This window comes from Equus quagga, unplaced genomic scaffold (assembly GCF_021613505.1).
Source record: "Equus quagga isolate Etosha38 unplaced genomic scaffold, UCLA_HA_Equagga_1.0 73442_RagTag, whole genome shotgun sequence".
NCBI lineage: Eukaryota > Metazoa > Chordata > Mammalia > Perissodactyla > Equidae > Equus > Equus quagga.
This window is the reverse complement of record NW_025802777.1, coordinates 6,021,154-6,049,062: the sequence shown is the minus strand read 5'-3', so window position 1 is coordinate 6,049,062 and position 27,909 is coordinate 6,021,154. Positions and strand designations below refer to the sequence as shown.

General features: G+C 38.8%; 1 protein-coding gene across 10 annotated transcripts in view; it reads left to right on the top strand.

Moving 5' to 3' along the window:
* LOC124234272 (dual specificity tyrosine-phosphorylation-regulated kinase 1A) overlaps positions 1–26,692 on the top strand; it is a 138,260-nt gene extending 111,568 nt beyond the window's left edge. For all 10 annotated transcript variants that reach the window (XM_046651523.1, XM_046651530.1, XM_046651521.1 and 7 more), the window contains 6 exons: positions 3,297–3,583; positions 6,102–6,248; positions 8,300–8,440; positions 17,373–17,679; positions 18,156–18,280; positions 23,450–26,692. In XM_046651523.1, the coding sequence (XP_046507479.1) occupies positions 3,297–3,583; positions 6,102–6,248; positions 8,300–8,440; positions 17,373–17,679; positions 18,156–18,280; positions 23,450–24,070 (1,628 nt within the window). In that variant the 3' untranslated portion in view covers positions 24,071–26,692. The remainder of the gene's footprint in view (positions 1–3,296; positions 3,584–6,101; positions 6,249–8,299; positions 8,441–17,372; positions 17,680–18,155; positions 18,281–23,449) is intronic.
* The last annotated feature ends 1,217 nt before the right edge of the window (positions 26,693–27,909 follow it).

Below are 27,909 nucleotides of genomic sequence, written 5' to 3'. Positions count from 1 at the left end.
ATAATCGTGGCGGTCTTGTAAGGCGGGTGGTAGAATCCTATGTTATGGACGGTTTGTACGAAGAGTGACATACCCAAGGCCCCAGAGCTCTGGAGCTAGGGTCTGAACCTCCTGCCTGCAGAGCCTGTGTTTGTTTGTTGTCATATGGTGTTCCTTCTGAAAACAAAAAGAGGCGATAGGAGAATTAGGAAAATAGTGAAGTCAAGGGCCACTTGATAGATAGGCAAACACCTTCTAATTGTACTTTCTTTGATACTATTCTTAATCAAATCTAAGACACCTATGATTGTAAGACACTATTATTTTATGTGCCACCAAGAAACAAATTGCTGCCAAGTATAAATATAAGATGCCATAAATTTTAAGACAGAGACCTTAGGATCAATTAATTATAGAAGTTCCGGCAGGCCTGTATACATAGCAGTTCATGTTCAGAAATGCTGGCTTTACCTGATAAACATGAGGTTAAATTTTATTTAGCAACGTCCTTTTTAAGAAAATAGAGGAGGGCATTATGGTTCTTTAGTCCCCCCCAAAAACGGATGTTTAAAGGTGTAAGATTCAGATACTCAGACTTCGTTTATGAAACACGCTTCATTCCCAGTTGTTATAATAAAATGGGCTTACACAATTAATTTTTCTTCCTTAGTTTCTTCTCTGTAGATATCTGGTATAATCCATAGCAATAACATTTGTATTTAAAACCTTTTGTTGTCACACTCACTGAATGTTTGCTGTTCAGTGTCAGTTATAACTTAGTATGAAGTGAGCCTATTTCCATTCAAGGTCCTTAGAAGCACGAGAAGGACATTCCAAGGATGCTTGACTTATAAAGTGGTCTCTGGACATGCCTCCCCACTTCTTCTTCCTCCCTCTTGTGTGTTATATTTTGAGCGTTTGCTTAAGCAGTAGAGAAAATGTTGATAGCATTACTATAACATTTTAATTTTGCCTTATTGAAAGAACACATGGCAGGCATATAGTTCATATTCAGTAAATGTTAGCTACTCAGTTCTATATAATAATGACTATCATTTTTGTTTTTAATAAACTGTCTTTAGTGATCGTTAATTGCGTTAGTCATTACAGATACTCCTTTTGGATGAATTTTTTTAAGTTCTTGTTTAGGAAGATGGCAAACACAGTGTTTCAGGAAACCGAGATTCTATATTGGAAAACAAACAGAAAAGAACTTTAGAATTAGCCGTGCCAGTAGAGTTGATACCTTAAATTTAAAGGTGTCTGAAAGTCATGTTTCTCTTTTATGATGTAAATTATTTTTATTTTGAAGTGATTGATCAAAATAATTTATTCCGATGAATTTTATAGTCTCAAGTCTTGAACTTTGAAAAAACCACTTTTTTACCATGGAGCGTGGTTTCTTACCTGTGTTATTTGGTGCCTCCCGTGGTCCAGTTAAAAGAAAATTCAGTTTAGGTCTAAAACAAAGTCTTGCCAACCTTCCATTCTCCCCAAAGTTAGTTAAAAAACTAAACAAAGTGTCTTTAGTGCTCAGCACATGGTAGATACTCAGTAAATGAATGATGAATTGGGAGGTCATGTGGAACCGAGGAGATTGATCTTCCATTGGAAAAACATTCTAATCATGGATTTTCTCTTAGAGGGAGTTCCATAATCACATTGGAATCCTCACATCAGTTACCTTTTGTATTCCTTTTTTTTTTTTTTTTTGGCTGAGGAAGATTGGCCCTGAGCTAACATCTGTGCGACGTTTCCTCTATTTTGTATGTCGGATGCCATGACAGACAGACAGCATGGCTTGATGAGTGGTGTGTAGGTCCGCACCTGGAATCTGAACCCATGATCCCCGGGCCCCCAAAGCAAAGCACATGAACTTAACCACTGTACCACCGGGCCGACTCCACTCTTCTTTACTTTTTAGTGTGTGGGCCACCAGCACAGCATGGCTGCTAACAGAGCTGTGTAGGTCTGTGCCCAGGAACTGAACCCAGGCCGCTGAAGCGGAGCATGCTGAACTTAACCACTAGGCCACCTGGGCTGGCCCTCGAATTCCTTTTGTGGCTACCGCTTAAGATTAAACCTTTTGCATGGCCCCTGTCCGTGGGTTGGGGTGTCCTGTGTTACCTAGAGCTATATTTTTAGTTTTAAATGTATGGACTTCAGTGATTAAGAGCAGATATTATACATTCTCATGTAACCTTTAAGGGTTCTTTTTATTATTTGCAAAAACAATGTTGACATGCACTGCTTCCAGGGAGGCAGTCCAAGACTACCAGGACAGCATGATGTACCCCCATTCTCAGGGACCAGACGTTGAATACTGTCATAGGTAGTCCAGATGGAAACCTCTGTTTTTATGATACTGAAAGATCAAAATGAAGGTCACCTTGACAGATGGTTGTTTTATGTCATTCCACTTGAGTTACAGCTGCTCAGTTTGGTATATGTGAGAATTTTTATAGTGAAGGGCAGCACTTACTGAATGACCTCATCTGATGGGAAGTCAGTGTTAATTCTTAAAGCACAATCTTTGAAGCAATTTAGCGAGTATTTAGCCTTTTTAGAGGGTCAACAGTGGTAGCAAGTAACGTATTCTATAGTTTCCCCATTCATAAGACTACTTATAATTTCTTCTTGTGGTTGAGCTTTATTTTGAAGTTTTTCCAAACCTTCAGACTTAGACAAGATGTCCCATGTACCAGTTGGATGAATATTATCAAAAGCCTTGGTTATGAACTCTAATACCCTATCAAGCATGATTTTCAAACATTTGCTGTATTTGTCTCAAAGAAAAAAATCTATGTCTTCCTCTGACAATTATTACGAAAATTCCTAGTGAAATCTAAAGCTCAGCAGCAGGTTGTGTATATATATCAAGACCTTCTCAGAGAGGGCTGCCCAGTACCACAGCGTGCCAGACTGGAGGTCAGATGGAGTGGGGAGGTGGTCTCTCAGGAAGTAAAAAGCGCCTTCTCCTACAGATGAGGATAAAGTTGTTGAAGTATTCTCAGTACCGTTTATCAGTTTGCTGCTTGTGATGTTAGACCTGACAGTATTTTTAAACAAAGCATTTTAGTGGTACTTCCTGCCAATTGCTTGACAGACACTACTCCTGTTTAATTTGACAGATGAACAATTTAGATATTCTTAACTGATTAAAGAATGTGCTGTTACTGCAGAATGTTGATCTTCAAATTTTGGCTGAATTTCACTCTCCATTTGCCGTTGTCATGTTACAGATTGAGAGTTCATGCATGTATTATTCTTATTTTATTGGTGTATGTAATTTAAAATGAAACCTTTTTCTCTTTCAGTGCATTTGAAACGCCACTTTATGTTTCGAAACCATCTCTGTTTAGTTTTTGAAATGCTGTCGTACAACCTCTATGACTTGTTGAGGAACACCAATTTTCGAGGTGTCTCTTTGAACCTAACACGAAAGTTTGCACAGCAGATGTGCACTGCACTGCTTTTCCTTGCGACTCCAGAACTTAGTATCATTCACTGTGACCTAAAACCTGAGAATATCCTTCTTTGTAACCCCAAACGCAGTGCAATCAAGATCGTTGACTTTGGCAGTTCTTGTCAATTGGGGCAAAGGGTAAGTATATTTCAGGACTTGTGAATTAAAATAGAATTAGGTTACACACTGGAGGTACACCTTGGAAATGTTATTAATGTGTATAACAGGGTGGCTATCTTTAAAATGTAACACTTGAATCACCTTGTGTTCATACGTTTTGGGGGAAATACCTTTTAAAATGCAAATTGTATTACTTTGAATTAGAAGGTATTGGTGTTTCAAGGTGGATTTTTAAAAATTATAAGTATGCTAAAAGGCTGAGAGAGAGAATAGGAGATGAGTGAATTAAATGTTGGGTGATTTGTAACTATATTTCCCAATTAAAGGTTTTAATATAAATTTGGGGAAATTCCAGTACTGAAACATTGAGTCCTTGCTCTAAAATGTTTCTCTAAAGATAGATCACGATAAATATTTTTCCTCAAAAACTGATGGGTGAAAAACATACAAGTAATATTGCGTTACACATTAATTACACAGTTGATTGACATGTTTATTTTGATAAGTAAATTTAAATCTTTTTTTCCCTATATAAATTCTGACACATATCCAAACTGGTTTTCTTCAGACTGCTAAAAACAGACATGTCCGTAGCAATAAATAGATTTAGGTTTAGCTGATTTGGGAAAGCAAATGTTTCCTACCAGTCTTTCTGGCATTATGAAAGCTACTCTGACAGTGTGTTTTGCATATAAAATAGAAGTTACAGGCTATTCTCTTCTTGAAAGGAATTAGGATCATCATTTGATAATATTTTACTCATTTTAAACACTTCCTATTTACTTGAAAGTATTGAAACTACATTTCTTAAAAAATAAAAACACAACTAACATTCAGGTGTTACTATTTCATATTGGCTTTCCCTTTCTTGTTTTCCCAAATTTAGTGAGATTTGCTGTCCTGTCCAACTTTTTTCCAGGCTTTAAATACAGCAGGTTAATTTAATCATGAACATTTATAGCCAGCTAACAGAATTGTGTGACTTTTTGTTATTTTCTGCAAATTATCTTATGGTAGTAATGCTATAGATCATTGAAGTAATTTTTAAAAATTGAAGGAGTAGGAAGCAAAGTTGACAGTTTCAGATGACTCTGAAAATGAAGAGATGCTCAGAGTTGTTAACGTGGAGTAAGTAAGTATATTGTGAGTCGAAAATATATGCCCATCTTTAGAGTCAATTGAGTAGATTTTAGACTTGGAGAATTTATTTCCGCATTCAAACCAAATCATATGTTCTGTTCTAATATCAAACACTACTCTCTCTCTCTAGCCAAACTGAGACAACTGTCCCTTTAGCTCAGTGAGTTTTTAACTATGTGAGTTAGTTAACTATCAGAATTGCAAGGAAGGTCATTTCCAAAATATATGTGCAGTGGCCCTGCCCCAGATCTGCTGGCTCAGTAGCAGAAGGTGGCAGGGCAAGTGTGCTTCAGAAAAAGTTCCTCGGGATTCTGGTGCACAACCTTGTAGTGATCCAACCACTGCGTTATCCAAACTGGATAGGTAGGTGACAAACTTTCTCGCATAAGCTGCGAAATAAGACAGTGTCAGGAGTTAGGGAGTCTTCGGGGCTTAACGATAAACTTGGAAATAATACTTCTTCCTGATCCCTTTGAATAAGACCTTCTTCACTCGGAGGCGGCCTTGTGGTTGGGTGGACCTGCTTATGGAGGGATGAGATTCTTCTTGGAGGCTGGGCGAGGTTTTAGGGGGGAGCCACAGAAGCTACTGTGAGAACTCAGCGTGCACTGCTGGCTGCCTGGTTAGAGTGCTATGTTAGGACTGTTAGTTAGGAGGATTTTGTTTCTTTCTCTTAATAAAACTTTCTTTGCTTTAATGATATTTCTGCATATAAATGTCTAATGGCTAAATGAAGATGAATCGGTCTCTCAAGACGTTCTCAGCTTACTTCATTGAAAATAATCTGTTTCAAGGTTTTGTTTTCCTAAAACGTCTTCGATTGAGGTGGAGGGGGCGGGGTAGGGCAGAGAAGAAATTAGTCAGAAGTGACTCCCAGTTAAATCTTTATATAGTGTTTCTAGGATTTACCTGTGAGACAGCACAGTACATTGTCCAGATTTTCAGTTACATGGTACTGAGTGTGATTCCTAATCCTGAAACACATTCTTGTGGTAAATTTAAATTCAATTTAGCTGTTAAATTAATGGTAGACCAACTGCCGGCCATAGCAGGAACGAATATTAATAGGGAAATAAGTAATTCTCAATAATAATTTCTTCTAATAAGGTATAATTGTGTATTTTAAGATATATCTTACCAGTTAGGATTGGACTAAATGAAAGAGCTTGAATTTTATATATTTGACATTTCATAGTCAGTTTAACTACTCCCTTGAAGTGTTTACTTCTTTAAACAATATTTGTAATCTAATGTTGAAATCAGTAAATGGAACCCCAGTTTAAGAGTTAGCAAGTTATTTTTCTCTGGTCATTTTAGATCAGTGCTCTTAATGCAATGTTGACTAAAATTGAACAAAACTTATTTTGAAATAATACTATTTTGAAATATATTTCAGATATACCAGTATATTCAGAGTCGCTTTTATCGGTCTCCAGAGGTGCTACTGGGAATGCCTTACGACCTTGCTATCGACATGTGGTCCCTTGGGTGTATTTTGGTTGAAATGCACACTGGAGAACCTCTGTTCAGTGGAGCCAATGAGGTATGTGATGGATTGCTTTAAAATTGTGTTTTGTTTTCAAAATTTCTTTTAGGTTTTAATCTGTGAGAGTGTAATCTGAAAGTTGTTTTTAGGGAAAGATGTCTCTTTACCAACTTAATCTTTCAAATGTTAGGTCAGTTTTGAACTTAGATTGTCCGTGTTTTCAAATATCATGTAATGGTGAGTTTAGAGTTTCGAGATGGGAAGTGAGATCCTTTAATCTGCTGATGAACGAGAACCATCAATTAGATTAGAAAATGTTAAGTATTTTGTGTATAAATTTTACAGATTTTAAGTGTAATAACAGAAAAAGATGATAACACAGGAATAAGGGCCGTCCTGAAAACAGTGTAAATGTGGCTGCAAGTATTGAGAGTGTGATTTGGAATTAAAGAGGTGATGACCAATCTTGTTGGTTGGATATTCCATCTGACTAATTTAGGGTAGATTAGGATTATAAAGTTTTAGAGCTACAGACTATGTGTAATTCTTCTAGTTCACGAGTTTTCAGTCGTAGAAGACTTTTGAAGGTCAGAGGCAGTGCCTAGGGCACAAGGGAGAAGCTAGGTCCCCTTGTAGTCAGAGGCATTGGGCTGTCATTGGTTTTACAGCTATTGACTTGTGGGTTTTGTTTTTTTTAAAAGAAAAGTTAACCATTGCAGATGTTGATCAGTCCATTCATTTATAAATAAGAAAGACCAATGAAATTGAATAACTTGGGTAATGCAACTGTTAATAGGTAGTGTCTGAAACTTGCCCCTCCCACCTTCCTTTTAATTTGCTGCAGCCACAGCTGGTGAGCCACTCTTTGGCAGTAGCTGTCAGAGTGTGTGTTGGTTTTGGTTTTGTATAAATAATATTACCCTGTAAATTAGTATCTTTTTCATGAGCTTAAACAATTCTAGGATCACCCGAAATTTCAGTGGCTTCCGTCTCACTCATTGTAAAAGCCAAAGTCCTTTGAGCAGCTCCCATGCCCTTGACCCCTCTGACTCCTGTTCTCTCCTGTTTCTTCTTATTCTCCGACCCGACACACGGCCTTCTCTGTGGACCCGTGGGAGCAGTAGCCACAGGTCACAGCAGGGCCTTTGCATTGGTTCTTTCTTGCACCTGAGATGCTCTCTCCCCCAGTAGCACTTGGCTCCTTCCCTCATGGCCTGTAGGTCTCTGCTCTTGTGTCACCTTCTTGGTGACACCTTTAGGAATGCCCTGTTTTAAGTGGTGATGCCCCTTCTCACTCCTCGTCCCCTTTTAATTTTCTCTGTAGGTCCTGGTTGTCATCTGACATGATATATTTAATTAGATTTTTGTTTATTGGTGATCTCTTCCACTGTAATATAAACTTCCTGACAGGGATTTTTCTCTGTTTTGTTTACTGCTGTATTCTACTAAGCATGATTTCTAGTATACAGTAGATACTAAGTATTTGAGTGAATGAATCCTCAGTTTTGTTTTGTTTTGTTTTTTTGGCGAGGAAGATGGACCCAGAATAACATCTGTGGCAGTCTTCCTCTGTTTTGTATACGGGACGTCACCACAGCATGGCTTGATGAGTGGTGTGTATGTCTGTGCCTGGGATTTGAGCCCACAAACCCCAGGCCACTGAAGCAGAATGCACGAACTTAATGACTATGCCACCAGGCTGGCCCCAAATCCACAGTTTAAAAATACTTTATTAGATCCACACTTTATTAAGCCTCTGGGATTTTTTTGATGGTTATTTAACTAAAGGTTTCCAAAAACTTAAGCTTTAAAACTCCCTCCACTCCTTCCTTGTTCTGCATTGCATCCATGGCCAGCTGACATACGGTAGATTTATGTGTTTATTTGTTTATCTGTCTGCCCTCCCCTCAGTGGAATGTTGGGCTCCTGGAGGGCAGGGACTTGATCTCCTGTTCATTGTGGGGTATGCTCCATGCTAGGGGAGTGCCTGACACACAGGAGATGCTCAGTTTATTTATCATTTATGAATGAATGAATGAATTGATGAGCAAAAGTGAGATGTGCTACAGTAGAAATTACAGATTTTTTTGTTTTTATTTTTAATACAGGTAGATCAGATGAATAAAATAGTGGAAGTTCTGGGTATTCCACCTGCTCATATTCTTGACCAAGCACCAAAAGCAAGAAAGTTCTTTGAGAAGTTGCCAGATGGCACTTGGAACTTAAAGAAGACCAAAGATGGAAAACGGGTAAAATAGGAACACGTTTTTCTCGAGCCTCCGTATTTTCTTTCCCTGGAGCTGTCTTTGTATAGCTCATCTTGTATTTACTTGAAGTCAGTGTTACAGTTAGCAGTTGCATTGGTAACTTAGGTATATATTTTCTTCAGAAGTCGGATATAGTTTGACCTGAAGTGTCTGTATGGACCAGTTTTTACTTAATGGTCAGAGTTCTCTTTAAGGCTCCATTTTGGAAGCTTTATGTCTGCCTTGTGAGACAGCTGATCAGATCACCATGCCTTGTTTCATAGTAGAATCAGTACGTTTGACCCTTGTTTCTCACAGCTTGGGTATGTTGTGAAGTCACAGTTGCCACTACTGCAGCTGGGAACAGTAGAAGTCATAATTGCAGTAAATGGCTTTTCTTTTAGTTCAGATGGGAGAAAAGGATTTTTGACTTAAGCAGTTTGTGACAAGAATATGAACTAACTAGATGAGACTTCGATAGATTTCAGATTCCTAGCTCAATGACGTGGATAGCGGGAATTTCACATCTCCGAAATCTTTAAAAGTGAGATTTTTAAAACATTACGTTTGTTTAATAATTTTCTTTTATCTGAGACCTTTTTTCACGTACCTAAACTATATCAGTTTAATAGAGTAAATGATGGCAATTTTACATCTTGATTTACCTTTTTGTTTTATATATCTGAAAACAATTATATATTTGTAATCTGTTTATGTTACAAAATGCGTATAATATATAAATATGTGATTGTATATAATATATATATCAGACACCTTGTGATTGTAATTTTGCGTTTATCACTTAAGAGATTTTATTTTTATTCTAATTTCTATTTTGCCCTTGCATCTTAGCGATGCTGCCACCAGGTGTCATTTCCAGTGAACTGAAGATGATGGCGGTTTGCTTGAATTCACCTTCACATAGCTATAGAGTCTTAACTTTTAGTATCAAATGCTTTTCTTTAGAATATTTAAAAATATACATGTAATTGTATCCTTCACAGCTGATCTGTAACTTACTGCATTCTGCCTTATTCTCTAAAGTTCCAGGCAGTGCAGTATCAAGCAGCTAAATTATGCCTAGGGAAGGGATGGAAGGAAGGAAAGGATGGAATGGAAAATATCAAACAGACATCCTGAGTCCGTTTGCCTTTGTCCACATAGCTTATCAGTCATGACCCCTTTTCCCATTGAACCAAAACACATCCTGGGAATCCTTCTTAGCTTCACCAGCATTCAAGGTGGCCCCTACTAGTTGATTTGAATTAGCGTGGAAGGTGTGAAACCTGCTTTATGTTTTCTCTCTCTGCAATATAGGCTGCTACTACTTTCTCCATTTTGAGTTTGGTTTTTTTTTGCTGCTTCTTCGCTATTATCCTTTTTCTAAATAAAATGTTCATCCCATCCCATTTCGCAAATCTCTGCTTTATAAAACTACGGTTAAGCCACTGTGGGCTATAACCTATCATTTGTCCCAAATTGAGCTATAATTATTATTTTAATTTATTTATGGGGGGACAATTCAGAAAAGAGTAGATAAATCTTTTCCCTTCTTAAAATGAAAAGTGTTTTAACCTACATATTAATTAACCGTAGATTTTATGAGCTTTCCCTTAGCTGCAATTAGCATCTGACTTAAGAAACAATTTTTTTTTCTTTCTTCTGAGGAAGATTAGACCTGAGCTAACATCTGTGCCAGTCTTCCTCCACTTTATATGTGGGTCACCTGCCACAACATGGCTGTTGAGTGGTGTAGGTCCGCCTCCGGAAGCTGAACCTGTGAACCCAGGCTGCTGAGGCAGAATGCGCAGAACTTAACCACTGTGCCACAGGGCTGGCCCTGAAACTTAATTTTTAAAAGTGTAAAATAACTGTTTCTCTTTAAACAGAAATAAATTTTGCAACAACAGAAAAATCTGTAACCAAATGATTACCTTATGAAGGATGCACTAGGGGTTTTACCAAAGGTATAAATAGATGTGCATGTACTGTCATTGGGTTTCTTTGTGTGGTTTATTTTCTTAGTGATTTTATTTTTACTTTTAATTTCTCATTTTATGTTTCAAGAGCCCATTTTAATTTCCTAGTAATGAAATCCATACGAACTCTGTATTTTTTCTTTGGTGGCAAGGGGAGATGAAGAATTAAGGCTATAAATGATACTGTTTTGTTGAAGTATAGTTTATATGCAATAAGATATGCATATATTAAGTGTTCAGTTTGAGTTTTAACCTTTATATACAACTGTGTATCCACTACGTAAAACAAGCTATAGAAGATTTCCACCGCCCGGAAAGTTCTCTCATGATCCTTTTCTGTCATCCCACCCCTACTTTCTATCACTTTAGTTTTGCCTATTTGTGGGCTAAATTCATATAAATGGAATCCTTTAGTATTTGTTTTTTGTTTCTTTAACTTAACAAACATACTGTTTTTGGAGATTCATCGATACTGTTGTGTCTCAGAAGTTACTTCCTTTTATTGCTTCATAGTATTCCATTGAATGAAAATATCATAATGTCTCTATATTTACCTGTTAGTGGATAAGTGTTTGGGGTGTTTCCAGTTTGGGACTATTATGAATAAGGCTACTGGGAACATTCTTGTATAAATCTTTCGTACACATAGATTTTCTTTTCTCTGGAGTTACTACCTCTAAGTAGAATTGCCAGGTCCTAGGGATTATATGTGTGTTTACACTCATAAGAAAATACCAAAGAGTTCTCCAAAGTTTTATTGTTTTACATCCCCCGACAGTTGAGGGTTTCAAAGTTGCATGGCATCCTCATCGTTTGGTGTGGTTGGTATTTTTGGTTTTAGTTATTCTAGTGGGTATGTAGTGGTTTTCAGTTGCATTTCCCCAGGGCTAATGATATCAACCAACTTGTCATGTGTTTATTAGCCATTCATAAATCTTTTGTGACAGTCTTTCTAATCTTTTGCCTATTTGTTATTGGGTTGTTTAGTTGTAGGAGTTCTTTACATATAATGCATATAAATTCTTTGTCACATATATGTCGATATTTTTTCACACATTATGACTTGCCCATTTCTTTTCTTGAGTGGTATCTTCTTCTTTGTTTTTTGAGGAAGATTAGCCCTGAGCTAACATCTGCTGCCAATCCTCCTCTTTTTTGCTGAGGAAGATTGGCCCTGAGCTAACTTAAGTGCCCATCTTCCTCTGCTTTATATGTGGGATGCCTGCCACAGCATGGCTTGGCAAGTGGTGCATAGGTCTGCACCTGGAATCCTAACTGGCGAATCCCGGGCCGCTGAAGCAGAACATGTGAACTTAACCGCTGCACCACTGGGCCAGCCCCTTAAGTGGTATCTTTTGATGGGCAGAAAATTTTATATTGATGAAATCAAATTTGTCAGGTCTTTTTTTTTATGAATAGTATTTTTTATGTCCCAAGAAATCTTTGCCTCCCTCCTTAAATTTGTGAAGATAACTCTCCTTGTTTTCTTCTAAAAGTTCTTTTGATTCTAGCTTTTACAATTAGGGTTCTGTGGGCCATCTTGAGTTAGTTTTTGAGTAATGAATGAGGTGTAAGAGGTTAAATTCCTTTTCCCCATCTGCTTACCTAGTAGTTGCAGCAGCATTTGTTGAAAACAGCTGCCTTTTCCTATTGATCTGACTGGGCACTTTTGTCCGAAACAGATTTATCTGTTATGTGTGGGTCTATATTTGGACTCTTCTGTTCTGTTGGGCGATCTGTCCTTAAACCAATACCACAGTGCTGGTTACTGTGGCTTTGTGGTAGGTCTCAAATTGAAGTAGTGGAAATCCACTGGCTCTTTTCTTCTGTTTCAAAGTCCCCCCTCCATACCCGCCCACATTCTCTAGGTCCTTTCTATTTACATGTAAATTTTAGAATTGTCTTATAAATCTGTACAAAAAAATCCTGCTGGAATTTCAGTTCAGATTGCATTGAGGTTCCATTCAGGAGAATGGACGTCTTAATAGTATTGAGACGTCCATTCTATACATATGGTTTATCTGTCCATTTATTTAGGTGTTTAATTTCTCTCAGCAGTGTTTTGAAGCATTTAGTGCAGAAGTCTTACATATATTTTGTTCAATTTATTGTTAAATTTTTATGTTTTTTGATGCTTTGTCATTATTTTTAAAATAGTATTTTCTAGTTTTTCATTGCTAATATGAGAAGTGCAAATTGATTTTTGTATATTGACTTTTTATTCTAATAAAACCTTGCTAAATTCACCCATTCTAGCTTTTTTTGATTCTATAGAGCTTTCTACTTAAACAGTCGTGTCTCCTCTGTGAATGAACAGCTTTATTCTTTCAATCTGTATGCCTTTATTTTATTATACTGACTAGGACCTCCAAAGGGTGTATAATGGTGAGAATAGACATCTTTCCATGTTCCCAATCTTAAGGGAAAGGCATACATTGAATCAACATTAAGTATGGTAGTTGCATATTTTTTGTAGCTGTCTGTCAGGTGGAAAGAGTAGTTTTCTATGTTTAGTGTTTTGACAGTTGGTTTTGTGTTTTTTAAAAAAAATCATGAATAGGTTTTGAATATTGTCACATGCTTTTCCTGCATCTATAGAGATGATCATATGATTTTTCTCCTGTTGTATGGTGAAATACATTATTTGATTTTTGGAATATTAAGTTCAACTTATGATAAACCACATTTGGTCTTGATATACTATCCTCTTACATAATACTGGGTTCAATCTGCCAGTCTGTTGGTAAGAATTTTCTTTCTTTGTCATTAAATGGGTATTTGTCTAAAATTTTAGAATGTCTTCATTAGGTTTTGGTCTCAGGATTATGCTAGTCTTGTAAAACTACTGGGAAGTATTTCTTTTTATTTTTCTGAAAGAATTTGTGTAAGATTGGCATTATTTCTTTTGTAACTGTTCATCAGTGGAACTGTCAGGACCTGGGATGTTCTTTGCTGAAGGTTGTTAATTGTAATTCGTGTTTTTTGGTAAATATATGGCTCTTCAGATTTTCTTTTCCTTTTTGAGTCACTTTTGGTAAGCTGTGTATTTCAAGAAACTTGTCCTTCTCACCTAAGTAGTTGGATCTGTTAGCATAAAATCATCTGTAATATTTCCTATTGTCTTTTAATTTCTGGGGGATTTGTAGTGATAGTATCTCTTTTATTCCTGATATTGCTCATTTGTGTTTTCTCCTTTTTTTCTGTTACTGCTAGGGGTTTATCAAATTTATTAATCTTTTCAAACAACCGGCTTTTGATTTTGTTGATTTTTTTTCCTTATTCTTAGTCTAGTTTCTATTTCATTGATTTTTGCTCGTTTCCTTTCTTTCTCCTTACTTGAGATTGAATTTACTTTTTCTAGATTCTGAAGGTGGAAGCTTAGATCATTTATTTAAAACTTTCTTCTCTTACAGCATTTAATGGTATAAATTTTCCTGTAAGCACTGCTTTAGCTGCGTCTTGCACCTTTTGATATGTTATGTTTTAACTGTCGTTCACTTTGAAACACTTCGTTTCTCTTGTGATTTCTTTATTGACTCATCATTACTTAGAATGTTGTCATATAATTTCAAAATATTTGAGGATTTTCTAGATATCTTGTTAGTGATTTCTAATTCAGTAGCATTGTGGTCAGAAAACATGTTTTCATTCCTTTAAAATTCATTGAGACTTGTTTTATGACCTAGAATGTAATTTGTCTTGGTGAATGTTCCATTTGCACTTACACAACCTGATCTGTATTGACATTTGTAGACCACTACACCAAACAAATATAAAATACAATTCTTTTCGATATATTTCCGTACATCTTTTGCAACCTTTGTGTGTGTCTGTCTGTGTTTATTTGTTCTCTAAATAGCTGAGAGAAGAGTTTGTCTTAATCTCCTTTTAGTTGCTTTATCTTTTTTGAAGCTCTCTTAATAGATGGGTAGCCATTTAGTATTGTTAGGACTTCATGATATATTCACTCTTTTCGTCATCATGAGGTGTCCTGCTTTATAATAATATTTTTGTCTTTAAGTCTACTTTGTCTGAGATTACTACAGCTGTATAGTCGAGTCATGCTTTTTTTTGGTGAGGAAGATTTGCTCTGAGCTAACATCTGTTGCCAATCCCCCTCTTTCCTTTTTGCTTGAGGAAGACTAGCCCTGAGCTAACAACTGTGCCAGTCTTCCTCTATTTTGTATGTGGGTTGTGCCACAGCATGGCTTGACAAGTGGTGTAGGTCTGCTCTTGGGATCCGAACCTGTGAACCCAGGCTGCTGAAGTGGAGCATGCTGGGCCATAACCACTGCGCTATGGGGCCGGCCCCATCATGCTTCTTTTTAATCCAGCCTGATAGTCTCTTTCTTTCACAATGAGCATTTAGCCCATTTAATCATTCAGAAGTTTGGGTTTTAGACTGGTGGTTTGTGTTCTATTTGTGTTATCTGTTTTGTTCCCCAATCCCTCTTTCCTGCCTTCTTTTGGGCTGAGTACGTTAGCTGTTCCTCTGTGGATAACTTTTAGTGTTGCTTTTATTGTATGCATCTTTAAGTTATCAGTTGACCTTCACATAGTATTATGTCATTTGATTAGGCATGTAATAACCAGGTGCTTTTATCTAACCCCTTCCATCTCTTGTGTGCTGTTGTTGTTATGTTACTTCCACATATGTTATCACCCTCACAACACATCATCGACTGCTTAAATAAAAAATGACTTTTAAAGAGATTTAAAAACACATAAAAAACAAAGATAATAAAAAGATCTTTTCTATTTACCCATGTTGTTCTTCATTCCTTTCTGTAATTCCTGGCTTCCATCTGGTGTTATGTTCTTTTACCCTGAAGAACTTCCTTTAACTTTTTATTTTCTAGTGAATAACTTCTGCTGATGAATTCTCTCAGCAGTCATTTATCTGAAAATATCTTCATTCACCTTAATTTTGGGGAAGATATTTTTCATGGGTATAGAATTCTAGGTTGGTATTTCAGCAAAGGAGAAAAGATATTATGGCATTGTTTAAAGATATTTTCACATTGTTTTCTGCATTACATTTTTTCTGAAGAGAAGTCAGTGGTTGTTCTGAGCATTGTTATCTGTATATACGTTTCTCCCTCTTCCCGCTGGCTGATTTTGATGTTTTCTCTTTATATTTGATTTTTCAGAAGTTTGACTATTAGGTTCCTAGGTAGTTTCATTTGTTTTTATTTTCCCTGGAGTTTGCTAAGTTTCTTGGATCTGTGGGTTGATCTCTTTCATTAATTTTTGAAAATCCTCAGACACCATCTTTTCAAATGTTCTGCTTGAGTCTTGCTCTCTGCTCCTTCTGATTCTCCAGTTAAATGCTTGTGATAATGCTTATCTCAGAGGTCTCTGGTTTATTCATTATGTTTTCTTTTTTGTTTTAGTTTGAATAATTTCTTTGCTATGTCTTCTAATTCATTGATGTTTTTTCTTCTACTGTGTCCAGTGTGCTGTTAAAACCATTAAGTGGATTCTTCATTTCTAATACTGCAATTTTTAGTTCCAGAATTTCCATTTATCCTTTTTTTTTAAAAAGAAAAAAAGAAGAAAAGTCTTCATTTTCTTTTCTCAATCCCCCATCTGTTCGCACATGTTGTCCTCTTTTTGAACTAAATTCTTTAACCTGTTGTTCTTTGGGCGTAAATCTTATTTCCCTTCGGAAAGAGGCTTGCCTCTTACTCTGTGAGGCTGCTGGTGTGGGACTGAGTCTGCCTCTCTTATAGTTTTGCTGAATCTGGGCTTTGTTTGTTGGTTTGCTTGACTTAGGTTCTGTTCTCCACTGTGTTCGTAGTTAAGCAGTATCTGTGGAGATTAGAGAGATCTCTGTACATTGTTTTCCCAGCCAGCAGCCAACTCCTGACTTTTTGTGCCTCAGGCACTCCCTGTCCATCCCGTTGCCCTACCTGCTGCCTTGCAGTGGCCCGGGGGCTCTATATGTGGGCCCGTCTGCCTGTCCACATGCTGCAGCCTGTCCAGTGTAGCTGTTAGAAGTTGCTCAGAGTCGGGCTGGGCTCTCCTTACCTAGATCGATGGCATTTGTTCCTTCTCCCACCATGAATCTCTTCTCTCCTAGGAAAGGCTTTTCATTTTCTAGAATTTAGTTAATTCTGGTTGTTTTTTTTAAAAAGGCACTGATTTTGTGGCTTACCTGCTCGTTTGTTCCTGCTTTTGGAGTGAGAGAAATGGTCTCACAAATTCTCTACATTGTAGCTAGAAGAAAAAATCCAGTGATGCTATTCTGAATGAATTCAATATTCCTAGGGACTTTAAAGGTTATACTGTTACTATTTAAAAAGTGAGTCTTCAGAAAATCTCAACACGTGTTACTGTGTTGTTAAACATATTTTCTAAAGGGGGAGGCATAAATAATTTACTTTGAGCTTCATTATCTGAATGTGAGCAGGCAGGGTTAGACCAGTGGTTCTTTACTTGGAGCAATCACCACAGTGTTAGTGAGCACTGTCACCGAGGGAAGTGCACCCAGGTCCTCGGTGCCCTGGGCGGGAAAGAGGCTCAGAAGCGCTGGCTGGGGCGGAGCTCAGCACACCTTCTTCTTGGGGACCAGATAGGAGTGGGTTAGGCTTTGTGGGCTGCTGTGCGTGTTCTTATTTGGTTTTGTTTGTTTGTTTTTACAACCTTTAAAAATATAGAAAGCAGTCATAGCTAAGGCTGTACAGAAATAGGCCCTGGGCCAGGCTGTAGTTTGCTGACCCTGTGCTAGGTGATCTTTATAGTCACTTTTGGTCTCAAAATTATTTCGAATTTCTCTATCTATAAGTGCATTTAGAATAGTAATGTGTGAAAATACAGAGGGTCTAACTATAAAGCGTTCTTTTTAATAAAGGCCTCAACATGTAATATATTTAAGCATATTTAAAGTTAAGTTATGTAGGCTTTTATGTTTCTATCAAATTTAGAGAAAGCCTTTTTGTCTTTCTTCTCTTTAGGAGTATAAACCACCAGGAACCCGTAAGCTTCATAATATTCTTGGAGTAGAAACAGGAGGACCTGGTGGGCGTCGTGCTGGGGAGTCGGGTCATACGGTAGCTGACTACTTGAAGTTCAAAGACCTCATTTTAAGGATGCTTGATTATGACCCCAAAACTCGAATTCAACCTTACTATGCCCTGCAGCACAGTTTTTTCAAGAAAACAGCTGATGAAGGTACAAATACGAGTAATAGTGTATCCACAAGTCCTGCAATGGAGCAGTCACAGTCCTCGGGGACCACCTCCAGTACATCTTCAAGCTCAGGTCTGTCCTTTGGATATGAGAGGAGGTTTTGAAGTGTTTACTGTTTTCTTTACAAAGTGGGGGTTATTTTAAAATTTCTTAATGGGGCGGGGAGGAGTTATCTAAATCAGTTTTTTGTAGTTAGTAAAAACGTCACATCCCCAAAAGCTCCAGTTCGTAACTGTGCGTGTTATCAATTCTGTTTGGGAGTTGGAATCAAAACTCTTTATTAAGCAAAACTTGTAATTGTTTTTTAAATGGGAATATGTTGTCCCCATGCTTGAGTTTTCCCCCAACTTAACCAAACTTGGTCATATTTTAGTTCAGTGATTGATGTGAGAGAACTCAGTCAAAGGCTCGGTGACTTTATGATACACTTTCAGGGTAATATAGATGTTTTTGTGACATACTTCCAGTTTTTTGTTACAGTTTTAGAATATATACTTGAGCAAAATTAACTTTAAACTCATTAGTTGTATTGTGTTGTGATACTTAAGGTGGATCATCGGGGACAAGCAACAGTGGGAGAGCCAGGTCGGATCCCACGCACCAGCATCGGCACAGTGGCGGGCACTTCACGGCCGCCGTCCAGGCCATGGACTGTGAGACACACAGTCCCCAGGTGAGCTTGCACAGCGCCATTGATGCGCGTCCCCTGCCCTGCCCTGCCCTGCCCAGGGTCAGTGGTGTTGGCTGCCAAGTGCGTTGAGAATGAGTATGTCATTAGTGTAAAGGTTCGTACCTTTTTCATTTAGAAGGAATTCTAACTTACTTACTTCAAACCGAAGAAGCACATCCTTACAGTTTTTCCCTCCTTGTTTAGAAATAGCTAACGTTCATTGGGTGCATAGCAGCCATTGCTCCAAATGGTTTTTTCCTGTGTATCTCATTTGCTGCAGCAGGAATTTGAGCCTTACGCTGTTTGGATTTTCACTTTCTGTTGGGAACTGAGGTTTCGTGGGCTAAGGAACGTTCCCAGGCTCGTGGCCTCATTACTGCTTTCTGCTGCCCCCTGTGAGCTTTTATCACTGATAATCCTAGACTCGGAATCAGTTTGTTGTTAGATTTTAACCTACACGTTTTGTTTTTGTTTTTGGGTTTTTTTGGAGGCTTTTTCTTTCTTTGTTTTTTACACCTGTTAAAGAAGAGGAGGTACCTAATTAAGTAGATTTTTTTCCCACTGGAGGGAAGCAGGTGGTGGTAGTAAAAATATTTATTAAATACTCTTTGTGAAATAAGAAGTTAGTTCATGCTGAGTGCTGCGCTATGGAGTTTTATAATGAGAGACCAGTGTGTTTTTGATGAGTGAAGTAAACTGAAGTTGGTGAATATCCCTCCCGGTTCTCGTGGCTGGGCCTGCTGCGTGCTGCTGGCGAGGGCCACACGTGCGGGTGCACTGTTACCCCTGTTCCTTAATAGTCACCTGCCTCTTCTGGGCTATCCTCCATGGTTCTCAGGTCATCCCCTCTCTCTCTCGTTCTCTTTAATAGTTGTTTCAAGCTTTTCTGCTCTTCTTGGAGATCTTTCATCTCCCCTCCTCTGTTCTCACTCACTGCTTGCTGTGTAAGGAATAACCTTCAGACAGGAGCACCTCTGCTGTGTATCATCGCGAGATCCCTCGTCCAGCCTACGCATGTGCTTGCCCACTGCTCTTCTGCCCCTTTTTCAGTAGGGGCAGTGGTTCCTTCTCGCCTGACGGCAGCCCCCCTGAGTCCCCTGCCCCCTCTTCTGCCCTTTACTCAGCCTCTGGCTCCTGTTGTGCTGCCTGTCCTCCTCTGCCCGCTCTTTCTTCCTGTCTGCATCTCCTCATCCCCAGGTCTCTCGGATCTCAAGCAAAACCTTTCCTGGCCTGTGTCTTTCCCACCCTACATTTCTGCTACCTGTGAGTTGTATTTCTTTACCCTTTAAGAACTCTTGAGCCTGCTCCAGGCGGGCTGCCTCCCAGTTCCAGGAAGCCGTTCTCGCAGTGTCACCAGTGATTGTTAGTGAGGAGTCCAGCGCACGCTCCGTTGCTTATCTTCATTCCTTATCCACCTGGACAGTGTTGACTTCTCCCCTCTCTTTGAAGCTCTCCCTCTGGTTTCCTTGACAGGAGGCCCCTCATTTCCCCTACTTCTCTGACCTTCCCTACACTCTCTCCTTGTTTGAATTCTCCTCTTCTACTTGCCGTGTGAAAATGGGTGTTCCTCAAGGTGTCCCTTTCTCTTCTGGCCTTGCTCACTTCCTGTTGCCCTCACTGCTCTTACCTCTGCAGGCGCCATCCTGAGGTAAGTCATTCGACATCTTTCTGATCTAGGCTTCACTCGTGAGCTCTAGGGCCTTTATTTCGAATGGATTGCTGTAAATATCACTTTGAAAGTGTCCACAGCGTGACACTGCAAAGGCGTCATGTAAACTGGCGTCATCATTTTTACCTCCATTGTAGCTCTCTGCTTTGTCTATTTTTTGTACAGATGGCCCTAAATTCAGCCATTGCTCAAGTCATACACCTGCAGGCTAGGGAGTTAATCCTTGACTCCACTCCCCCTCATCCCCCACATTCAATCAAATAGTAAATTGTGTGGATTCTAAATATCCTAAATACCTTGTTGCAACCACCTCTAGCCTGTCTTATTATTAAGAACATTCGAACTGGTTTTCCAGTGTCTAGTTCCATTCACCCGTCAACACCATTCTCTTCTCCGCAGTCCAGTGAATGTTCAGTAAAGCAATCTGATCTGGCTTTTCCTAATTTAAACCAGTTTTTGGCTTTCCTTTGTATTTAAAATGTAGATTCTTACAAAGGTCTCAGTGATTGCCGTGAGCTGGCCCCTACCCAAGCCATCCTTCCTCCTCTTTGTTCGCTCTAGTTTTACTGGAGTTTTTTATTTTCTTGGAATATATCATGTTCTCTTTCACATTTCTCACATTTGCTGTGCTCAGCCAGGAGCGTGCTTTTCCTCCCTCTCTGCTTGCGTCACTACTATTTATACTCCAGGTCTTAAGTTCACTATCACTCCCAGAGGTTTTCCCTAATTTTTAGAACAACCTTCCTTCCTTCTTTCCAACCTTCCTCCTTCCAAATGTATCAGGTACTGAAAACACATAAAAATGTACCAGGAGTAACATAAGACCCTTGTGTACCTCCCATCTGTATTTAACAGAAGTTAATATTTTGCCTTTTTGGGTCTCATCCTTTTTTATTTAGTTTGTAAATATTAGTTATATGCACATTGTTAAAAAATAAGTAAATATAAAAGAGGATTCAGTGAAGTCTTCCATTCCTGTTCTCTGGCCGCCCAGTTTCTAAACTGTCGAGACTTTTGTATCCTTTTTGAGATACTTTATGCATATACAAGTATAAATATATATTCAATGCAAATATATATTCTTTACCTAACCTTTGTACACAAATAGTAGCATACCCACACTGTTTCACATCTTGGTTTGTTTTTACGTGTTTTACACATGCTTTTTAATTTATATTTTGGAGCTCCTTCTATATCAGTATATAGAGAGGTTTTTCTTTTCTTTTACAGTCACACAGCATTCCATTGTTCAGATATTTTGAAGTCATTTCAGTAGCTCCCTGTTAGTGGACATTTAGCTTATTTCTGATCTTTTTTACTATTGTAGATAATGCTGTAACAAGTAACCCTACAGATAGATTGTTCACACACATGCAATTTATGTGCGATACAAATTCCTGGAGGTGAAATTGCGGGATCAAAGAGCCGTGTGCTTTGTTATTTTGATATCTGTTGCCAAATTGTCCTCCATAGAGTGTTACCGATTTCACCTCCCACTAACAGAGTCTGGAGAAGCAGTCAGGGTGATCATCTTTGATCAGTCTGAAATGAAAAATGATATTGGACAGAGTATTGTTTTATTTTGCTTATTTCTTATGCGTGAGTTTGAGTAGCTTCATAGTTTAAGAACCATTAGTATTTTCTGAGAACTTTCTGTGTGCTTTTCTACTGGATTGTTTTCAGTAGTATTTCTTGAAGTTTATTTCTTAGGGCGTCTTTGTTGAGGAAATATTTAATGGTCTGTGCTCACCACTGGTGATAGAGACACAGGCTTTGCCTTCCTAGAGCATTCAGTGACACAATGAATCAGAAGAATAGAAATTGCAAGTACCATTAATTGATAAGACAGGAGAATGTGGTAGAGAATGGCTGTTTGTTGGGTGGGATGTATAATTTGAGTAAGCCACATTGGTAGCAGGTAGACTCAAAAATATGGTAGCTTTAAGAGTATGAAGTTTCTGGGGCCGGCCCGGTGGCGCAGTGGTTAAGTTTGCATGTTCCGCTTCTCAGCGGCCCAGGGTTCCCCAGTTTGGATCCCGGGTGTGGACATGGCACCGCTTGGCAAAAGCCATGCTGTGGTAGGTGTCCTACATATAAAGTAAAGGAAGATGGGTATGGATGCTCAGGGCCAGTCTTCCTCAGCAAAAAGAGGAGGATTGGCAGTAGTTAGCTCAGCGCTAATCTTTCTCAGAAAAAGAGTATGAAGTTTCCTTCTTTCTTTTTATATAATAATCTTGAGTGGATTTTCAGGTTAGTGGCATGGCTTTTTGCCATGTCCTGAGCTCTCCTACCATCTTGTGGCTCTCCCATCCCTTAGGGCCTAGTTGTCTGCTGCATCTAGTAGGCAGAAAGACCTGGGAGGTATTTTGTGAGCTAGGTCTGGCCAGGACATAGAAACTTTCATTCACATTCCTTTGACTAACACTTAGTCACATGGTCATACCTAAGTGCACGGGAGGCTGGAAAGTGTAGTGCAGCCCATATGCTCAGGAAGAAGAATATATTTTTTGTGGACAACTGGTAGCCTCTGCCGCAGGAGTGGGGACAGCATTAGCCAGAGTGGTCAGGGAAGACTCTGGAAATAAAATTGTGAGAAAGAGACATCCAAGCAAAAATTAGAAATCAGAGTATTCTAGGCAGAAGGGAACATTAAGTACAAATGCCCTGAGGCATTTGGAAGATACTGACCAGCAAAGACCTGGTGTGGTTGGAACCTAGGTAGCAAGAGGCAGGATGGCTAGAGGAAAAGGTGGGAGAAGTGAGTGTTGGCCAGATTATGTAGACCATTGTATGGATTTTGGATTCTTGTGTTTTTCTAAGTCCAATGAGAAGTCAGTAAAGGATTTTAAATAGGATAGTGATTGGATTTACATTGTAAAAAGATTATTCTTGCTACTCTTTGGATTAGAAAAAGGCAAGCATGGAAGCTGGGAGTTGATTTAGGAGGCTGTTGTATTAGTCTAGGCAGGAGGTGATAGTGGCCTGGGATTGAGCGATGGTAGTGGAGATAGAGCAAAGAGGCCAGGGTTGGGCTCTGTTTTGAAGGTTGAGTCAGTAGTACTTGCTCATGGTTTGGATGGAGGAATTGTTGGATGTCTGGATGGGCAGGAATGCTTCTGTTGAAACAAGAAAGATGGAGAAAAAGGAGGGGTTTTAGGGGAAAGTAACCCCTTTTGGACCTGTCAAAAATATTTACTTTCTGGCCCTTTTCCGAAAAAATTTATTGACCTCTGGCAATAAACAATGCTCCCAAGGAAAGAAAATGGCTAGTGAAATACATGAGCCTATTTATGGGTATAACTTGCTGAAAATTGCAGCTTTCATAGTTAACTATTTTTCTCTTGATCGTATTTGGAATTTGTATTATAGAATTGTCTAACACATTAAAAGTTTCAAAACCTCCTCTCTCTAATTAGTGTAAATGCTAGTGTCACAGCTTGGATGGAAGATTAAATCTTGGAAACAGTGCTCTGAATAAATCCTTTTCAAATCTGTTCTTGCAGGTGCGTCAGCAATTTCCTGCTCCCCTTGGTTGGTCAGGCACTGAAGCTCCTACACAAGTCACTGTTGAAACTCATCCCGTTCAAGAAACAACCTTTCATGTAGCCCCTCAGCAGAATGCATTGCATCATCACCATGGAAACAGTTCCCATCACCATCACCACCACCACCACCACCACCACCACCATGGACAACAAGCGTTGGGTAACCGGACCAGGCCAAGGGTCTACAATTCTCCAACGAATAGCTCCTCTACCCAGGATTCTATGGAGGTTGGCCATAGTCACCACTCCATGACATCCCTGTCTTCCTCAACTACTTCTTCCTCTACATCTTCCTCCTCTACTGGTAATCAAGGCAATCAGGCCTACCAGAATCGCCCAGTGGCTGCTAATACCTTGGACTTTGGACAGAATGGAGCTATGGACGTTAATTTAACCGTCTACTCCAATCCCCGCCAAGAGACTGGCATAGCTGGACATCCAACTTACCAATTTTCTGCTAATACAGGTCCTGCACATTACATGACTGAAGGACATCTGACAATGAGGCAAGGGGCTGATAGAGAAGAGTCCCCCATGACAGGAGTTTGTGTGCAACAGAGTCCTGTAGCTAGCTCGTGACTAAATTGAAACTTGAGTTTGTTTCTTGTGTGTTTTTATAGAAGTGGTGTTTTTTTCCAAAAAACAAAGTGCAAAGCTGCTTGAATCAGAAGGAGATTAACACACTGAACCGCTACCAGAGGGCAAAGCTGACTTTTTTTTTTTTAACTTGAAAAGATTGCAAAGGGACAATGAAGTTTTTAAAAGAGCCATGTCCAAACCCATCGTCATGGATAGCTCAGAGGTGTCCTCTTTTTGCCTCCCCCGTTTTACTTGCCACATCCCAGTCATAGTGGGGTTTTTTGTCTTTCTATTCCACAAAAGTTAATGTTCAGATGTTGGTCTTGGTCATTTGCCAACTAAGTTTAAAATAAAAAGGCACGGCACATAATTTGCATAAAGGGCCCCATGAGGGTGTTTTTTCCTTTGTTTTTGTTTTTTCCTTTGTTTTTGTTTTTGTTTTGTTTTGGGTGGGGGGTGGGAAATTTGGGGTTTTAAGTCCTCTAAACACACTTGGGCACGGAAATGCAGTACTGTAAGGAAGAGGGACCTCCAGCTTACACAAACATCACCTTCAGCTGTGTGGAAGGGACGGTGTGTTGGAGTTTGTAAGGCACAGTGAGCATGCTAAGTGGCGGGGATCAGAACTCTCCTGTCTGAACCTACTGAGGAGCGAAGCAGCAATTACATGGGATCCTGTGGGTCTCCTGTTGGAGAGGCCACAGTGAGATAGTAGTGGAACGTGACTGGTCTCCTAACCAAGGTGCACTGAGAAGCAATCAACGGGTCAGTCGCGGCCAGTCCTGGGGAGGTCTGAGTGGTGGTCTTTGGGATAACCTTTGGCCTTATGGATTTGGACTCGAAATTAGAAGAGCCTACCATTTCAGATGCAATCACTTTTGGACATGCTTTTGCAGACAGTCCTTAATGCTGAAAACACAGAGAATGGGTAATTCAAGAGGCCTTTCTTTTAAAATAGACTTTTGTGACCCACTAATTGTAAGGTATTGCAAGGTCACTTTGCGTGTGTCATAAAGTTGACTTCCTTATTGGTTGAAGGTCACAGAAGTAGTGGTTTGCTTTGATGGAAATAGCTACAGCTGTGTCCCTTCCTGCTTTTTCCTTTTTTCTTTTGCTTTTTCTCGGCACGTGGTATCTCCACCATTTCTTCTGCACAAAGATGTCTTCTGTTCATCCTGAACATTTTTAAAAAATGCAGAATTTTATGTGACTGCTTTTTTGCCTCACAATTATGCTGTGAATTTTACAAAAATTTATTTTCTTTTTTGATAATTTATTGTACCAAAGCTGTTTTTATAGCACATAGATGTCTGTAACCAATAATGTAGCAGTTCTGCACTTTGACACAAGGCGTAACTAGACCGTTTTTAAATGTCAGTTGAAAATTATGGCTGTACTATTGCTTAAACAAAACTGGAACTGTTGTCGAATCCATAGCCAATACATTTACCGCACTCTGTGTGCTGAGCAGAGTAGATGACATCTAATTCAAGACTACAACATCTGGTACATTCTCAATGTGTTCAGGCTTCTGAAGGTAAAGGGACACTGGATCCAGAAGCTATGGAACCAGCAGTTGATCCTTGTATTCCTGATTAACCTACTTGTAAACTTGAAAGCAGGACCTCGATTGCACCAACAGGTCCCAAATTTGAGCAGGAATCATGCAAACTCATGCGTGACCTGACGTGAACAGGCTGGTGTTTAACAGGTGCCTAGTGTTGAGATTCTGCTGCCTTAATGTAACACAGTCTGGCAGTTGCTAAATTTGTGTTCCCATTTTAAATTGACCAATTTTAGGGTGTTAATACTTTTGAGCGGTTGAATTGGGAGAAGGAACATAAGTAATTTACCTGTCCAGAATCAAAAGAAGCCTAGAAGAGAAGCAGTAATCTACCTCTGCCGGTAACCCTGTTCAAAGCAACTCAGCAGAACACCATGTTACTTTTTATTGGTCAATTCCATGTGGCTGACTAGGTCAATTTTTTCTGAACACAAGCAGGTTTTTGTATGTCAACAGTGACAAAAAGAAAGGCTTAAAACTCTGTGAATGTGAATGGAAACTTGGAAAAATATCCGTTTTTTATAAACCACAAAATTTTTCTGTTAATCAGGAAGTCCATATTTATTTTGTAATTAAATGTCAAGCCTGTGGATGATTTTGGAAGTTAGTAGTTCATAAAGGTTTACAGTGAATAAAAGGATATCATCTTGAGTATAGCAATATCACAAGGAATTCAGTAGTTACTGCTGTGTAGGAGTATAAGGTGAAGGTATCTCATGGTCAGGTCATTTTTTTCTGTGCTGGTTGCCACATCTTAGCAAGCACCAAGAAACGAAAGCCGTTTTTAAACCGCTACTTACGTAAAGGAGATGATAAAGCCCAATGCTTCTGATGCTGTGTTACGTTACAGTCCAGTTTTGTGTGCTTTACTCCACGGTTTGGTTACAGGACTTCTGTGCATTGTAAACATAAACAGCATGGAAAAGGTTAAATACCTGTGTGCAGATTGTAAGATCTGGTCCGGACTTGCTGTGTATATTGTAACGTTCAATGAAAAAGAGCCCCCTTTGTATTATAGTCATGCGGTCTTATGTATGATAAACAGTTGAATAATTTGTCCTCAGACTCTTTACTATGCTTTTTTAAGAGTAATTTAAGAAAAATGTAAACATAGTAAAAATCTTCCTATGCAATTAACCTGGCCCAGGTACTGGGCTGGTAGGTGGACTGAGTGTAAGTTTAGTCAGTTGTTTAAAAAGGAAAAGTGTTGCATCGACAGAGGCTTCAAAAATCTCGAAATGTAAAATTGGAGGTTTAACAGATCATTTTGATTTCTAAAATTGATTCTTTATATGAATGGTTACTATATTCACAGTTTATCTCTGATTCGAAGTGCTAGTAGTTAGTAGTGTTTAGAATGGATGTGACAGTTAGATGATTTTCTCTACAAGGCTTTGACCTGCTTTGGAAGCAAGAGGAAATAGAAGTAATACTGTTTCTCCTTCCCCAGATCATTGTATGGGGGCTTATCAGGGACCTCTTGTACAAAGTTTAGAATTCCTGCCACAGTGAATTCATTTATAACCTAAAGTCAGCTCTTTTTATAAATTAATCTGCTTGAGTATATATTAAGGTGGCTTTCAGAAGGCAAAAAAACTTAAAAAATTGTGTGATTCTGTAAAATTCAGGTTGGCTACCTAAAGTTAAACTTACCACATCTAAGAAAGGAAAAGTTCATTTAGTTTTTTCTTAGGATCTGAGCATTTTACTAAGGTACATGGCACATTTTTGGTATCAGACTCCAAAAACCTAGCCTTATATTTAATGAATATTAGAACTACATGTAAAAAATCATTAAGGCTGCAATAATTCTATAAGGCCCACGAAAGTACTACTGCGTTTGCCACTGTACACTCTTTTCCAGCTTCTGTGTTTCTCAACTTACTGTGATAATGAGTCTTATAATAAGGAAATACATTAACCAAATACACAGGCGAGATAGCAAGAGCCAAGTTTCTAGCTCAGTTCCCCAGTTTCCTTTTGGTCTGCCTTTGCTATCGCTTAGAATACGAGTTCAGTACTCATTCTTATATCGGTTTTTGTAGTGATGGCCATACCTAATAGATTAGATAGTTCATTCCAGATACAGAAGTTAGTGCCGTACATGAAAAAAGTTTGAAATTTTAAGATGAAGGTTGGAGGAGAAACCAACTTTGGTTACTGAGACCGTGTTCAGATTCCTTAGAATGGGCTGGTGACCCGCCATTGGGAAGCCTTTGGTGTCAGAAAGAGTGGAGCAGGCGTTCTCATTTTCTTAACCGTGGATCTCCTCTAG